Source organism: Penicillium chrysogenum (genome assembly GCF_028827035.1).
Source record: "Penicillium chrysogenum strain IBT 35668 chromosome Unknown utg000004l_segment0_segment0, whole genome shotgun sequence".
Lineage (NCBI taxonomy): Eukaryota > Fungi > Ascomycota > Eurotiomycetes > Eurotiales > Aspergillaceae > Penicillium > Penicillium chrysogenum.
Window position 1 is genome coordinate 1,219,947 of NW_026622752.1, and position 15,657 is coordinate 1,235,603.

Below are 15,657 nucleotides of genomic sequence, written 5' to 3' on the forward strand. Positions count from 1 at the left end.
AGAACTTCGCCTTAGGGACCAAGACGACCTAGTTGCTCAGAGGCTTATGTACCGTGAATCCTCCGCAATTCGTTGGCATTCTCTTAGCTACTTGATAGGCATGGTGTAAGACACCAAAGATAAGTCACCTAGGAAAGACCCATCAGACTTTAATTGATTGCTATTTTCGAGAGAGATAAGGTTAGGATATCATGTCGTGCATAAGATAGATAGACAGGGTCTAGACAACCTAGTAATAATTATGCTCAAGTGATCGATGAACGCTAAAACAAAAGTGGAAGTAAATTTACCATAACACTTCACCCGACCTGCCTTTTGTGGTCTAATGGCCAAGTCTATTTAAGATTCTCTGTTCACGGGTCCAATACAAACCCACCAACCCTACGGAGTACTACGACAGCGCATTCCCGAACTTCGCCACGCAATACCGGGCCGTGCGTACTTGGACGTACTCCTCATCGATTCTGTCCCGCTTTTCTGGAGCGCTTGTATGAGATAGGCAGGTCGGAATCCGGCAGGGCGGGAGACATCGGGCCCACTACCGGTGAAGGTTGGAAGAAGACCCTCGAAACGTCACCAACAGAACACGTGGAGGGGTCTTTTTGGGCGAGTCATGAGATGATACCTCCAAGGTACGGGGAATGCATTTATGCCCGAGTTGCTCTTTAGTATGTCTCTTATACAAAAGTTCCAAATTGCAACACCGGACTCCGGATACTTCGTTCATCTAGATCCCAATGGCCACACATCCCTTAACTTAGATGTCTCGCGTCTCGGTAAAACCCCGTGGAAATGTCTTGATTGAAGTTTAGGCTGAAGTCACGGTCTAGAAGTCTCCACCTAGAATCCCCCGTCTATCAATAACTATTTTGATGAGTTTGCGTATCCCCTGCCGTGCTTGGTGGCACTTGGACACATTTATGTGTCGACTGACTTGATTATCGAATGATTTTATGAAATGAATGGCTTTTCTTTTCGAAATCGAGATTATGCTAACATTCGAAATCCTCTTGATATATCTCGCCACGACGATGGAATATCTCTTTGAATAAGGGAGGTTTCATTACTTGCCATACCATTCTGCGATTGGTATCGACCTGCCTTAACTGGAATTTTACCAGGCGATGCTTGCTCGTATAAAGTTTGCTCTTCCCATTCGTCTATTTCTTTGGATCGAGTGGAATTCGAAGCATCACCTTCCAATCTCGGTAATTTCATGGCGGAATTGGGCAGAGGGGCCGTCAAGCTTGCAGAACCAGGCTGGACAAAGTATGGCCCTAAATAATTATGTATCAATAACGATTTCGGCTAGCACAAGGCTTATCCGTTTGGAAGCGATTACACTAGAGATTCATACATGTTCTTCCTATAATATAGACAGTGAAAACAAAGCACAAACTGCAACACTCAAGAGCAGTGACCTACACCTTGTCTACTAAAATGCTATGAGAATGTACCACGAAGCCGAGCAAGTCAAAAACAGACATATAGGAAGTTTATATGCCAGAAGGCCAGACAGATCCTCTCACCGTTCTGCCCGTAACAATCCACGCTGCAGAGGTCTTCGAGGCTCGCCGTTTCATAATTACCCCCTCAACGCCATCTCGCATTTGAATTACCAATTCCACAACTGAGAAACAGATAGCAATTTCCAATATATCAGAATTGTTCAAACAGTCGACTTCCTCAATGTAGAGCGGAAGTGTCACATGACGTCGCGTTTTCTCGCGTCTCCTCCTCACAAGCCCCCGCGTATTGGTCAAACACCCCACATGTCATGGATCCGATCTTAGATGGCTTAAATCATGCCCAGCGAGAAGCTGTCACTTCATCTGGCTCAATCCTGCAAGTACTCGCACCACCGGGCTCAGGCAAGACAAAAACATTGACCGCACGCGTCGCGTACCTCCTCTCACACCACAAATACCAACCGCAAGATGTGATATGCTGCACGTTCACTATCAAAGCCAGCCGTGAGATGCGGGAGCGGCTCGCAAAACTCATCGGAGAAAAACTCGAATCCCGCTTGATTCTCGGCACTTTCCATTCCATCTGTCGTCGCTACTTGGTCAAGTACGGATACTTGATCGGCCTGCGGAAGGGGTTTGGCATTGCCGATTCGGATGATACCCGCGCAATTATCAGAGTATGATTAGCACCTTTATGCTGTATCAGTTTGTTTCTATCCTCTAATTGTTGGCCGCAGAGATCTATTAAACGACTGAAGTCTAGCATTGAAGTCAAGGCCGCGCAAGGCCGGATTTCTCGACACAAAGCACATGGACTCAGTCCTGATGCCCTGGCTGATAGGGCTAAAGCAGAAGAGTTGGAGCTGGTTGATATTTATCGTGACTACGAATCAGCACTGGCGGCCTCCAATCTCTTGGATTATGATGACCTCCTTCTGCGATGTGGAGATCTACTCCGAGACCACCCAGAATGTGTCTCGAATGTGCAGGCGGTCTTGGTGGATGAGTTCCAGGACACCAACATCATACAATATGAACTGATGAACCTCTTCGCGGCTAAGAACCGACGGATCACCATTGTCGGAGATCCGGATCAAAGCATCTACGGGTTTCGGTCTGCCGAGATTCAGAATCTCAAGCGGATGCAGCGGCGATATTCAAACACGACGGTTGTACTCTTGGAAGATAATTACCGCTCTGCGGCTTCTATCTTGAATGCAGCCCAAGAAGTGATTGAACAGGATACGAGTCGGCCTGCAAAAGCTCTCCAAGCGACGCACTCTTTCGGAACCTTGCCGGTGCTGAGAAGGCTCCCAAATCCCAACGCGGAGGCACAGTGGATGGTACTTGAGATTAAGCGTTGTGCGGCGATGACCGGCTGTCTATTGCGCATGTCTGACTTTGCTGTTCTGCTTCGGTCTGCTTCGCTGTCTACACAGATTGAGACAGCCTTTGGAAGGGCCGGTATACCATACAAGATGGTTGGCGGCCGGAAATTCTTTGACCGGACTGAAGTCAAGATCCTCCTCAACTATATGAGGGTTGTGAGCCACACGGGGCATTCGGACGCGTTGATGAATATCGTGAATGTCCCGCCACGAAGGATTGGCGATGAGACAATCAAGCAATTGACTAGTGGTGCGGAGAAGGCCAAAATCCCACTGTGGAACTTCATCAAGGACGTCATCCAAGGGCGCCGTTCGACTGAGAAGAAATTGCAAAAGGCTGCAGAGCAGGGGCTTTGCACTTTGGTCAATTTGGTTGAAGCCTCTAGGCAGAAGTTGCAAGAGTGCGAGGATGCATCCGCTCCACGTGTTCTGATTGAGTTCATCGCCGAACGTCTCTCGTTTCAGGAGTATCTCATCAGAACATATCCCCTTGACGAAGACAGTCGCTGGGCGAATGTCAGGGAATTGATGCACCAAGCTAGTGAAGTCGCAGCATTTGAAGAGGATGAGGTTGATAAAGAAATGGATCTCCCTGAAATCGAAGGTGTGCAGCAACAGCAGGCACATTCTGGCGAGGAGGCTCTCACTCGGTTCCTGGCAAATGTCGCCTTGGCTACGGAGATCACAACCAAAGAAGAAAGCAAAGAGGGAGACCAACCGTCGGAGAAAGTCACTATTTCAACTATCCACGCTGCCAAAGGCCTGGAGTGGCCAGTCGTGTTTGTTCCCGCAGTATACAATGGGAGCATTCCTCACTCGCGTGCGGAGGTGGTAGAAGAAGAGAGACGATTGCTGTATGTCGCAATGACCAGAGCACAGGCCCTGTTATACCTGAGTATTCCTATTCGACAACCCCGGTTAGGAGAAGGAGAAGATGGTGCGACCACTTTGACACCATTCCTTCCTCCTAAGTTGACCAAAACGCACTTCCGGCCAACGGGGCCGTCCCTTCATGAGAAGGTGGTGTATGCGATTGCCGATATTCTGCGCCGCCCTCGGCCATCTTTAGATGACATGTACAAGGGGCTCGAGTTCCTTCCATCGACGCTGGACGACCGATGGACACCCGAGGGCGAGGAGGACCGCAGCAAATTCGATAGCACATCTACCTCTCATGACGCTTCTGACGAGCCCAATCCAAAGCGACGGCGGTCAGACATGAACCAGGGGCCAAAATCGACTACCTACGTCTCATCGGCCGGGTATACCATGAGTAACTCGACCGGGTTTACAATTCCTACGACCGTTTCATCGGGTTTTACGTCTGCCAGGGATTACATAGCGGCCAACCCGGAAACCCCCGCGGAGTCAGCCTCAAAGCCTCCGGCAGGTGCAGGCGCCGATGCAGCTGGGGCGAACAAACCGAAACCTGTCAGCAGTGCAGGCCGTAAAGACGGACTAACACAAGCAAGCATATCCAACTTTTTTGCAGGCCCAGGATTATCCCAGAAGAGGGAGCCGGTTCTGTCTAGCCATCCACAACCACCACCATCCCGAAGATACGAAGGGGTACCCTCGCAAAACCAACGCTCAGAGGCAAGAAGCATTGTCCCAGCTACTCTCTCCTCTCACCGTGTCCAGCCCCGGCCACTTATTCCAACGCGGCCGACACTGGAGCCTACGAACCCCGACGGCTACACGTGGCTGGCAGCTCCATCAAAACCGACCCTGAAACCTGCGAGGACGTCGATGACGCAGGAACAGAGAAACAGTACTTCAGGCGGAAGAGCCGGGGCAGACGAGGTGAAACCCGAGAGCTCCACCCGCGGGTTCCAGCCCGTAACGACGTTCCACAGCACGACAATGTCAATGGTGCAACAAGCACCGCGACGGACGTTGGGAATTCGGCGGAGCATGAACGGGTGGCAAGACCGGATGAAGCGAGAGGGCGGTGGACAGTCGAGCTGACACGATTTTACGATTTCGGGGGGCTGGTCTAGAATCCTGACGGGATGGGTTGTCTGTGTCCACGGGACCATGTCAGAAGGGGCAATCCACACGCTTCGCAAGCTCATTGCTGGTTTAGGCGTTGCTGGGGAAGCCCCGGGGTATACTTAGCTTGGAAAGTGATTGACCAGGAAAGGGTTGACTCCAGGGCCAGAATCTCGGTCTGGATGGAATGACGCATATCCATGCCGTGCTGAGGAGACTATGACTTGTTTATGCATTGCTGTATAGGGAGATGTATATGTACCTAAATTTCATAGTTACTACATGTACTCCGTATTTCCCCCATTATTTCCCCCATGGCATGACCCTGTATGAATTGGGGCGGGCAGATCTTCCGATGGAGCCTAATAAGCCTAATACGATTAGGCAGGCTTCTGATTATTGACTAAAAAATGAGTGTCAATATGGAATAATAATTGAGACCTGAGATTCTGGACCACAGTGGAGTTACAATTGCGGTGAATGGGAATCAATAGCCCCTGGGTATTTCGTCATTTCACCATATCTAGTATCGGGAGGAGATACACGCACTTTGTACAGCCGCCATTGGCGCAGCAGACAAAACCTAGCGGTGAAGAGGGGAGCGAGGAATCCCCCAACACATTCATTAAATATTACTATTTTCGGTCATTTTCAGTCATTTTCGGTCATTTTCAAGTTATTTTCAGTTTTTGGGTTATTTTAGTTATTTTAGTTATTTTAGTTACACGACCAGTCCGATTCTGTAAACAGTCTAGTCCAGCGGGTCAGGAATGGCTGACTCATCAGTAATATTACATTATAGGACAATCCTCTAGTAACTTTGGACGTGTTCTGCTTCCTCACTGGCTGCCCTGTCTTCCCATCGACCCTCTTAGCCAATCAACACTTCAATCGTGGCAGGCTGGTAATTACCAGGCACCAAATACGTCAGGGGTGATCCATTCCGAGCTCTTGACCTCTGACAAGTTCCCCAGAGTGTAGATCGGTTGAAGCTCAATGGGCTATACAAAAAGAAGTCAGTCGCCCTCAATCAACTTCATCATCCAAACAGCCATATCAACAAACATTGCACTATTGTCTTTTTCTATACTATTGTTCTTTATCTTTTTGTCTATATCCTACTTATTGTCCTTATAATCTGCTCACAGTTCAACACTGTGTGCCTCACGCTTTCTATACGTATCTCTTCATCTTTACTCTTTACCTCTACCTCTATCTCTATCTTTCTACTTCGATCTCTTTTAATACCCTAATATCCCTCTTGTTCACCTCCTACTCAATCCTCAAACCACAAACCATTCCTCCTACTATTCCTACTATTCCTACTATTCCTACTATTCTTCCATTCACCATGCCACACAAAGTGAACAACTCCAACTCCACACTAGCCAGCAGAGGCAGCAGCAATGACCAGGTAGCCACCGAAGTCCGGAATCTGAGTATGTCAAAGTCCACCACATCCCTGTCCCGATCTCCAGATCCAGCCCGAGCTAATGCAAGACCCTAGCAACCAATCCCATCCGCAAACCCCCCGGTGGTCATACACAACAAGGGCGGCCGAATCTACGACGAGACACGGCCGTCTGACTGGGACAAACAACGCTGGAAGTAGTTGTTTCTTTACTTGGCACCACTTGCCTATGTGTGCATTGCCTCAGTTGCTGCATGCGTAGATTGGGATCGAAGGAGACGCGGATAAATGGTTCATTTTACACGCGCGTTACAAACACGAAAAAGAGGTCCAGACCAAAAGAAAACCCAAAAAACACCCAAAAAAGAAAAGTGAGGCGATGATCGACAAAAGATGATTTGGGGAGATCATTGGACGCCAATATCGCCCCTTTTTTCGCTCCCTTTCTCTTTTTTTCCCCCTGACCAGATCGGGATGTCGACTTTATTTCTTCTGATCTCTCGGATTCTCGGGACTGTGCCGTTTTCCCTTTTTCACTCTGAATCCCTGCGTCTCCCCGGATTTTCGCGTCTCCACTCTTCCCCTTGTATCAGTATTTTGGTCCGGAGGCGTTTTGCTGCTTCTTTCCCTGGTCTTCTCTTCTCTCTCTACTCTCTACTTTCTACTTTCCACCCTTCCAACTCTACTGGTTACTGTTGAATACGTGTTTGCCTCTCTGCATTGTTACCTGGCAGCTAGCTGCATGGTCATGCTGTGGCTAATTGGGTAGACACCCTCTTATTTGTTTTCTTTTGTTGCGATGCATAGCGTGGGTATTATTGGATCTGCTGGATCTGGATTTATTGCGAATGAGCGAAATTGTATTCTCAGGAGGAATATCATTGTTTTATTATCTAATCTACTATTCACTTTATTCATGGTTCTTCTATGTCGAAGGAGATATAAATAATTGGATTGCCAATTCACGTTCGATCTTCTTTTTTAAACATATATGCCTTCCCTGGCATTATATTGCAAATATATACCTAGGTATATCCCAACCCTTATTCTGTAAGCAAATCGAAAGGAAGTTGGCGTCTTTTCAATTGAAATATAGTCTTAGTTGTCATTCGCACAAAGTTGGTCCATTTATTATACAGATAAGCCTCGATCACAGTAAAATATATACGAGCCGTTGTCAGACCGGCCGGAGTAGTAGTAGAAAGTATAACAACAGAACAGAGGGCTAACAGGAGCAATATATTCCGAGCAAGGGAATCATATCGAAGCTGATAGCCAGAACAGCAGCATAGAGAGCAACATGTTGTTTCCGCGTGTTCATTGATGAGATTGGACTATGATTACGATGCAGTAGTTCGCCGACGGGGAATTCTAAAAAAAGAAAGGGGAGACCACAGTACTCTACAAGACCAAAGACTACAACTCTACAGTATCCAAAAGGTTCACTGGGAATGGGATATAATTCAGGGCCAAGCGGCAAAACCGACAACCCCATTCTCAGATCCAAAAGAGATAAAAGAAAAAGGCGCCTGGCGTCCCGTCCCCAGTATTGAGTGACGGCAGACGTCCAAAGCATATGTCAAAGGCTAGATACAAAGGAAGAGGAGAGCAGAGGGAAAAGAAAAGGCACCTTTGGAGTCCAACCAAATATGGACTCGGTGGCCTTTCCTCCCCAGAAGACGTATAATTTTTTCCGGGTTTTCACACTTTTTTTGCTTTTTTTTGTGACCTCTGAGCCTGCTCTCCTGGCACGTGAGACGACCGGATGTCATCAGACAGGAGGCAGAATCATGCACGTTGCGTACAAGAGCGAACATGAGGAGCGAGGCACATGAAAAACGGATTTGGAGGGGATTTTGAGGGTCAAGTGGTGCGATTGGGGAATGGGAGTGCGATTGGGAAGGCAGACAAGCTGCTAAAGATCGTTGAGGGCAGGGGGGGTGGGGATATCAAAAACGCAGCACCAATTGGCGCGCAGGAATACAAAGTGCCAAGGGTGTATGGTGTTCCTTGACAGATAGAAGAGAAGGTAATATGACGAGGGGAGTGGAAAAACAGCAAAAATGTATTCTTGAGAACAAATAAATCAACATGGCTCGCGCTCGCAATGCTAGATGGTTAAATCAAATGCAACTGATGACCCAGGAATAATGGGTATAGGTAGCAAATGGGTATGCAATTTTTGGAACATGAAGTGAAGGGCTGGTCTCGACCCTGGTTCTGCAGAATCAGAGCCGAATGCAAAGCGTAAAGGACGAAAGTGGATGTAGCTGAGTTCGGGGAATATGGCACAGGTGGACAGCTGATGTGGCGCATTGAATATTAAGATGGGATATCGAGGTGAATCAATGCGAAATCAAATGCTCCTTGGAGACACTCTGGGAAGATGAGAGAAATGAAATCAAGTGCTGGAAATATGCGCAATGACCAAATAACAATTTGGATTGCTGTTCGTTCCGTTGTTTCTATTACATCCCACCCTGGTAGGTCTGGCCCATTCCCATGTGGGTGGGTGCCATTGGGAACTGCTGGAGTGCTGCTTGCTGAGCCATGTACATAGCCTCCTGCTGTTGCTGGTATGCTTCGCTGTTCATGTATTGCATCTCAGCGGATGGCGCGGGGGAAGGGGAACAGCCATGGTGGACAGTGGGAATTCCGCGGGTCATATCGTGATTCGCCATCTGTGCATGAGCATGCACAAGGGCCTCGTTGTCGGGCGTGATGGGAGGAGTGAGGTAACCGTGAGGAATAGCTGTCAACTGCTGGGACTTCTGAGGGGTGGCCAGGCCAATCTCCCCATTGTACGGCTTGGACTCGATAGGAGTCTCGACCGGAGGGGTGCAACGGGCGTAGGTTGCCAACGAAGCCTGGCGATTGAGGAAGTGTTCCATGACCTTCGAGACACGAGAGTAGTGAGCGGAGGCGTACTTGCGGGCGACAACGGTGGAGGGCTGGTGCAACTGCTGAGACAAGGCAACAAGAGTCATCGAGTCATACTGCGATGACCAATGAGTGTGACGGGGCTGCGGTCGGTTAAGAATGCAGCGCGACAACGCAAGAGCGGCACGAGCGAGCTCAGATGATAGCTTGGCGACAAAATCCCGGTGGAACAAGGCGATCTCCAGGATGTACAGAGCCATGTGTTCCACCTCGGGGTCGTAAGCATCATCCAGAACAGCGTGCTGCAAGAAAGCATCCACAGTCGGGTGTCCAATGGACCAGCCAAGGGTTTGAAGGACATGCCATTCCATCTGTGTGAACATATCATCATCGTAAAGAGAGCAGCACATCGACTTCAACTCCTTGATAGTGGGCACACGATCCTTCTTGTCATTGTACTTGGCCGCAATGAGTAGAGCTGCACAGCCAACCAACTGGTAGTGACGCTTGTAGACCACACGCTTGGAGCAGTATCGGTCTAAAAGGTTGATCGCCAAGAACAAGGTGGATGGCAGAAGCTGGAACGCAGTGTGGGCCTCAATCAAGAAGTCAAGAAGGTACGGTCGCATGAACCACTGGATCTCGGTTTGAATGTCAATGGACTCGACGTCGGGCAGGGTTTGGTTCTATGCGATGATAAGGTTAACAACTTGTCAATCTCGGAAAGGTCAGATCTGATCAAACTTACATCCATTTCCAACATGTGACTCAGGACATCGTCCCGAAGCTGCTCACTTGTGAGATTAGACAGTTCATCTGCCATAACATACTGACGCTCACGAGCCATCTGCTTGTCATGCTCCTGCTTCGCCTGCCGTTCTTGCCGAATCCGACTTTCCATGCCGTAGTCCTCTTCCACGAAGAAGGTGGGACAAGGACGGTAGTTGCGATGGTAATCCATGATTGCAGAAGTACTTGGATCAACCGAAGTGTGAAGCACAAGTTGATGTATGAGCTTGGTTTTGCCGAGTTTCAATGAAAGGAAGCCTGAAGAACAGGTCGATCAGGCAACGACGGAATTAAGAGAGTGACAGTCGTGGTATTAGTGTAATGGAATGAATGACGGAAAGGTTGTAACGATTAATGAGTGGATCAGCGTAAAACAATAGTTCGAATGCTGGGAAAACGTGGCCGGGAGGTCCGAGAAGGAAGTATTCGAAGGTAAGGCTGAAAGAAATTAATATTAGCGGAGGCCAGTGTAAAGAGAAATGATTAAAAGATTGTAACGTCTAGGTGACGGCAAAGCAAGAAAGCGTGAAGAGGGGAAAAGAACAACAAAATAGAATGTAGAGATGTATGCTGATACCCATCCAGGAGATGGAAAGGGTCATCACCCCCCGGAGAAATACTAACCCAGAAAAGAGCCTTCAGGCAGAGGGCACAATGCAACCCTTACCGTGACGGCAAGACTGGCATCTAGGCAGGAATGATCCGGTGAACAAGGATTCTGTTGGATACCAACGAAGAGATGAAGTACGAGTCAACGTCTTCACCCCTAGGCTAGTGCTGCGGAATGTGGAGTGCAGAGGAATAACCCTATGAAGGGGGCCACGATCATCAGGGGGATGTCTCGGTAACGGAATGGTTAGAACTCACACTTCACGAATTGATGAGTTGAATGAATAAGGCTCAGTGAAGAGACTGATAAAGAGTTTCTTAGATGGAAGAAGTGCTGGTGTTTCAAAGATCAAATCCACGTCGAGAGGAGACAAGTGGTTTTTATATCAATGAATCAGATGAACCAGTCCTAGAATAGGCAACGATGTCAGTCATGTTTTCATTAATAGTGCATTCACAGCAGTCAACGCCCCAAGGACAATGGCAATCAACGATTGACACCAGTCAACGATTTAGTGCAATGAGGTATGTGGTGCCGTAGCCTGATCGTCGCCCTGACATTCGGCATGTCCAGTAACAGTATGAGATTTTCGTCGACCCCTTAAATATTCCCACGCCTGGAGATATAGAAGCAGCCGGAAGAGCTTGTTGGAGCCTGGCGAGACATTGCATGTCAAGCAGAAAGATATGCATTCCACAATTGTATTTGAGAATATAATTTCCCGTCTGCATGGACGGCAACCTTTATTCGCTCAATAAACCGTTACCCCCTATATCTGGCTCTCGGCGTGTGTTGTCTCGGAGGAAATGACGCAAAATCGGAGGTATATGATGTTGGGGCTGCTGTATGCTTGGAACATGGCCCTGAGGCCATACCAATTATGTGTGGTGGGCCAATTTTTCAAGCACTTTGGAAAGGGACCTTTTTTCATCGTGTGGAAATTTATTGAATCTCTTGGTTCATGTTGAGAAAATCCGAGTATCCGTTGCTCGTCTATCCATCGGGGCGTTCCGACATTGACACCATGCACACCTCAAAGTACCAAAAAGAAAAGAAAAAAAGGATTTCTTACCCAAGTTTTAAAGCTCAATGTCAATCTGATACCGAAAACGAATTCGTATCAACACAGAGTCAATCTGAATGGGTTTCCTACGCTGTCGCTCGTGTAACCGGCAGGAGCTGGAACAGGAGGGTCCGAATCGTCAAAGTCCGAGGATCAGGGAGGCACCGGGCGGACAAGGAAGAAGGTCGCCGTTTGAGTTAACAAACGTCGAATTGGAAGGTCAAGTACGATGGTGAAATCGACTCGACCTGAGTGCTAGTGCAGCGGGCCGAATGAGATTGCGTCGACTGGAATGTCGTCGAATCTTAACTCAGCCAGTAGACCAGACTCTGTCTCCGCAAGATTGGCAGGGGGAGGAGAGAGGAGGGAAAAAAGGGAAGAGAAAAGGGTATGAAGAAGAGAAGGAGAGAGGTACAAGGAGGAGGTTTTCGACTTTCTCTCTCCAGGCGGGTGTGGGAGGGAGAAAGAAGGAAAAGGAAGAGGTTAAGAAGCTGAGACGGAGATACACAGCTGGGTTGTATGGTAATCCACGAGACAGAGTGGAGGCTGAACATTTGAAGGTTAGCGTACAGCGTACAGTAAATTTACAGTCTCCATAATTTACCAGATATACAGGGGAAGATCGGTAATTTTGATAGGTAACTAGGGCTTCTTCTCTGCAAGGACATAAGACAGGAGTTGAAACCTGCAAAACTGCTTGAAACTGTATGTTGTATGTACCTACCTATGTAGGTAGGTAGTTATTTAAATGTTTGGTTTCAAAACAGGCACAGGAACAGATACCGAATTAGGATCATACAATATGCTTCACTAGTAAAGGAATTGAAATCAAGTACTCGAGTATTCATGATCCTACTAGTAGTACTACTATACTACTAGTTAGTACGTAGTATTTCTAGAAATCCGATGTCTCGCATATATAACTTTGAAACTCGAATGTTGCGTTTTCGACCGTATGCCGCGACCCAGTCATTTTCTTAGACTAGTAATTTGAAGGAGTTTCTTCGATCTCCGCTACCGAGACATTTCAACCTTTTGAATGTTTCCCCCTGCCTTTTCCTCTTGAAATACTTTTGCTATTATATCCAGAATTCTCCGAAATTCTATCGCATTTCCCTATCCTAAAAAGACAAGTAAAGAAAGAAAAAGAAGATAAATGGGGCCAAGAACAACCGCAAGTTCCGGCCCCGAAAAAGCTCCTGATCGACAAGTATTAAGGCCAATCCTCAGCCATTGTTGGCTCGTCATCCAGCACCTTGGTTACTAGTGCTGCAATGGGCTGGAGTGGCTCTCTCTCTCTCTTACTCCATACGAAGCCTCCGATACGGTCGCGTCCCAAGGGTCTCCTGCGGCCTGTAGTGACTGGTCCAGAAGCCTGGGATTGCCCTGTTGACTTCATGCTTTTCCCCCATTTACCTCGGGGCTTGGCGTGTCTATCCTAAATTGATAATCCGAGCCTCCTTTGTCTTGCATGGGATCTTACTGTCCTAGTCCATGTGGGGTTATTTCCATTCGGTTTCCGGTCGCAAAAGCAGGTTCTCGTAATTTGGCCCTCCACGTTTCCCACAGTTCGCTTTCTCGTTCGAATCAAGAACCACAATAATCAATTCCATTCCTGTTTGGGTTTCTGTAATTTAATTTTGTATCACTTTACAAACTCATCCCTACAGCATCTCCTGTGACACCGGAGATGTACTTGATTTGTCCCCAGCTTCTCGACCCGAGATAAGGTTTGTAGACGTCTCGACTCATCAAGGTTGACTGGTTTAGCCGTGAGAATGCCAGCCTTTACTCCGTGCTGGACTCATAAATTCTCCAGGCTGATCTCTGCGAATCACACCCCTGTTGTTCTATGCAATTGCGACTCGGAGCTTTTCACTATCTCTCCCCTTACTTTGTCCCCTTCCAATGCCCAAATTGGATGAGAACGCTCTGTAAGGTCCCCCAGGGATTGATCTCAACCACTTAATCCCATATCCACTGAGAGGTATCGATCATCATGCGACTCGGCCGTTTCTCAATGACAGGCACAGGATGCGTACACATCAAAGTACTCCGTACGGAGTAAACGGATACAATTGATCGGTCTATACTACTCCGGAGTACGGCGTAGTGCAGCTTGATATACGACAGCGCATAAGGCTCTACATATTGTACGGAGTAGTGGATCCGTTCGTTTCACTTGCTCAAGTTGTTCAAGGAATGCGGATCGAACCATTCGTTGACGCCTTTTCATTTAAACCGGGGTTGACAGTTGCCGAAGCAATGATCCCCTATCGACAACGGAGTATTCCCGCCTCGTGCAGCACTAGCAGGGAAAGAAAGGGGGAAGTGATAAGCGATAGCCATTAAAGGGTGCTGTCGGGACTGTACAACGTAGCAAAGCAAGGGACTTGAATGATAGACACGGCTAATATGCAGAAGCAGATCACAAACACACTTGCTCTGCAAATTTAGTTCCTTGTAGAAACTCACATCTCATGGCATGCCAGGGACTATTGTTGTCTCCGACCATACCAGCATTTAAATTAATCGCCAAGGCTTTGATAGTAATACTACGGAGTAGTCCAGATAATTGCGCAGTATCTCTTCATTCTTAATAACATGTATGTCAGCTACGTAATAAGAACATGTCGAGCCCTCACGCCTGTTGAGGCATTTTACCTTTATGAGTCTGGCACCGTATATTGTATATTGCGTCAATCAAGTTTCGACACCTATGCACTCCCATTTAGGCGAATGCCTATTTATGCACCTGGGTACTCCGTACTCCGGATTCTTGTTAATTTGCATACATAATCCATGTTATTTGGTAGCATTACCTAATTTTGTATACTACCTACTGTTGCCTACTTAGGTAGTTCGCCCCTAAATGGCGGGGATGACTTGTACTACCCGGCAAGTGAAAAGAATATCGAAGGACAATTATTGGGTTTCTGTCCCACCATCCGCCGAGGTACAAACCTGATACCCCGTACTCTGTACGGGGTAAAGTCCCCTGAACCCTTCCAAGAAGACAAACTCGATTGGACTAGGCACTATCTTTGTAAAGCGGTCCAAGGAAAAGGGGCTCCGTGGGCAGATTACGGAGTTGGCCCATGCAGCAATTACGTGGTCGGGATGGGGCACATCCCACTGCAGCCGCGCACAGTCTCAGGATCAAATTAGTACTCTGTACGGAGTCAGAGGTACTGTACATGTGTCCACAGAGCTTGCCTAGATGGCTTGGAAACTAGTACCTGGCCGATGCGCTTCCGATGCGCCCAGCCGGCGTAGTGCCGCACCTCCTGGAAAGGGGAAGAAGAGCCTTGCAAATCTATATGTCAGTCTTGCCATATTTATCTTCTGGCCCATGTCTCGCCCCATGTTTCAAGCACCGGCAGCATAAAGCATCCTAGAGGATGACTGCAAGTTTAAAGCGTGCGCATATGGCGATGGGCATAATTTGAGTCTGGACTTGGTCTGGGACGCCTATTGGCCCCGGACTCTTTAGCTTCCCGGGGCAAATTAAGTTGCGATTTATCTATTTTTGGGTGTGAATTTGAACCTCTTATTTATTTTAATCACAGGCATTTTGCTTAACATGGCTCTTTGGATGGAGAATTACTTGTTTGAAGCGCTTGAATAACTTCAAGGGGCACTTGGTCCTTGTTTGCCGAGTGTTTGGTAAGTAAAGCCTAACTAGCAAACACCCAGCAATGCAAGTCAAATCTTCAAGGAGGTGCCCACTTGTCTATGAATGATCGAAACTTAAATGGCCTGTCATCGGTTGGTTTTCCCGGTTGCTGCACGATTTCGTTCCGATGGGGCGCCGTATACAGATGTGGTTTCCCTTGCTCATGACTCTGCAAACCGAGAGACAGTAATATAACCCTTCGATTTCCCCCCACGTTGCTTATTTCACTTGCAGCCTGCGACGTGTATATTTCGTTCTGTAAGGGGAAGAACCTTCTACTATACAACATACATATTGTATTCCATGCTACATAGGGAGTTCATTAGTCCAGGAGACCCATCCTCTGCTTCTAAGCTTGTGATATATATATCCCGAATGG

General features: G+C 47.7%; 3 protein-coding genes across 3 annotated transcripts; 2 read left to right on the top strand and 1 right to left on the bottom strand.

The window, feature by feature from the left end:
• Positions 1–1,777: 1,777 nt before the first annotated feature.
• N7489_006396 (ATP-dependent helicase) lies at positions 1,778–4,825 on the top strand (the record flags this gene model as incomplete). Its single annotated transcript, XM_056712146.1, has 2 exons — positions 1,778–2,146; positions 2,207–4,825. 2 exons carry the CDS (start codon positions 1,778–1,780, stop codon positions 4,823–4,825), a joined length of 2,988 nt encoding a protein of 995 aa, XP_056565861.1.
• A 1,375-nt stretch (positions 4,826–6,200) lies between these two features.
• On the top strand, positions 6,201–6,461 carry N7489_006397 (uncharacterized protein; the record flags this gene model as incomplete). Its single annotated transcript, XM_056712147.1, has 2 exons — positions 6,201–6,263; positions 6,357–6,461. 2 exons carry the CDS (start codon positions 6,201–6,203, stop codon positions 6,459–6,461), a joined length of 168 nt encoding a protein of 55 aa, XP_056565862.1.
• A 2,267-nt stretch (positions 6,462–8,728) lies between these two features.
• N7489_006398 (uncharacterized protein) lies at positions 8,729–10,101 on the bottom strand (the record flags this gene model as incomplete). Its single annotated transcript, XM_056712148.1, has 2 exons — positions 8,729–9,826; positions 9,889–10,101. 2 exons carry the CDS (start codon positions 10,099–10,101, stop codon positions 8,729–8,731), a joined length of 1,311 nt encoding a protein of 436 aa, XP_056565863.1.
• Between the last annotated feature and the right edge of the window lie 5,556 nt (positions 10,102–15,657).